The 1,268-nt window shown below is 41.6% G+C and overlaps 1 protein-coding gene across 1 annotated transcript in view; it reads right to left on the reverse strand.

The window, feature by feature from the left end:
• Positions 1-1,268, reverse strand: part of LOC111648340 (cadherin-6-like) — a 91,613-nt gene that overhangs the window by 36,828 nt on the left and 53,517 nt on the right. Inside the window, exon 5 of the mRNA XM_023398196.2 lies at positions 154-327. Coding sequence (XP_023253964.1) covers positions 154-327 — 174 coding nt within the window. The remainder of the gene's footprint in view (positions 1-153; positions 328-1,268) is intronic.

The following is a 1,268-nucleotide window of genomic DNA, read 5'->3' on the forward strand; positions in this document are numbered from 1 at the left end:
TGTGTGTGTGTGTGTGTGAAGGTGTCTGACTTCGAAAATGCAAATGCCAAAACCTGAAGCCAGTCAATCACGAGCAGGCATCGCTAATTAAAGTGAGACCCGATGTTTCATCATTTGCATGCAGTCTGTCTTCCTTCGGTGCTGTTGACTTACTCTGAGTGAAGCGGGGAGGATTATCATTGACATCGGTGAGAGTGATGTTCACCACCGTGGTCCCAGTGAGCCCTCCTCTCTGTCCGCCCATGTCTTTGGCCTCGATCACCACCTGGTAGTGCTCCCTCTGCTCGCGGTCCATGTCACCAGGACCCAAGGCCGTCCGGATCACACCTGAACGAGAAGAACGAACAAGCTGTTGTTGTTGCTCTTCATTTGCTTCATCCTCAGCCCCCTTCTACCAGAATCCTACATTATGCTAAACTTCATAGGCTCTAGAGGAGTCACAGATCTCGCTGTTTCCAATTAAGAAGTATTTCTTCAGGTGACATTAAGCTGACTTTCTATAGTAAAACAGCTGTATTTTGCTCTTGTTTCTTTCATGTTTGGTTGAGAGAAGAACCTGCCACCTGTTGTACTGATATGTCTTCCCAATCAATACGTAACCTGTTACACATCTTCTGTATATTAAACCAGGCACATCTGCAATGGTATTTCAAATCATCTGCTTCAAAAACCATACATCTGTACCTTCGTCTGGATTTACAAATAACTAGTCAAAGTTGAGGGACAGCAGAAGTGAATTTGCAGTTAAACAGATCGTTTGACTTGAATTAAGGAAAACAACATTGCAAAGATGAATATCGATGTCTGGATTAAGCACAGAGGCAGAGTTAGGATATGTTTAGCCTAGTTTAGCATAAAGACTGGAAACAAAAATAAAACTACAAATAACTCTAAAGCACACTGATGAACACACTGGATGTCATTTGGTTAACCCATCCATTATGTAGAAACAATAATTAGCCATTTTATCAAAAGTAAATGATGTGCTACGCAGCAGGCTTTTGCCAGGTTGGGTTACTTTTTTTATATGTTTAGGTGGGTAAAAATAGTTTTGGGTGACTTATGACAATTTGTGTGGTTTCCCTGATGAAAAGTTCAGCTACACTGGAAGAAATTGCCCCCTCCCAAGACTGACCTGGAGTTCAGCAAGCGATGAATGTTTAAACGCTGTTATAATTGTTTATGTAAGTGTTTAGCTGGCTTTTATTGTGAAGAAGCTACAGGAAAAGGAATGTATTTCTCACTGCAGTAAATGTTCATGTCAGTCA

The sequence above is a fragment of the Seriola lalandi genome, unplaced genomic scaffold (assembly GCF_002814215.2).
Source record: "Seriola lalandi dorsalis isolate HSWRI2012SDOR001 ecotype SW California unplaced genomic scaffold, Sedor1 jcf7180002054981, whole genome shotgun sequence".
NCBI classification, from domain to species: Eukaryota; Metazoa; Chordata; class Actinopteri; order Carangiformes; family Carangidae; genus Seriola; species Seriola lalandi.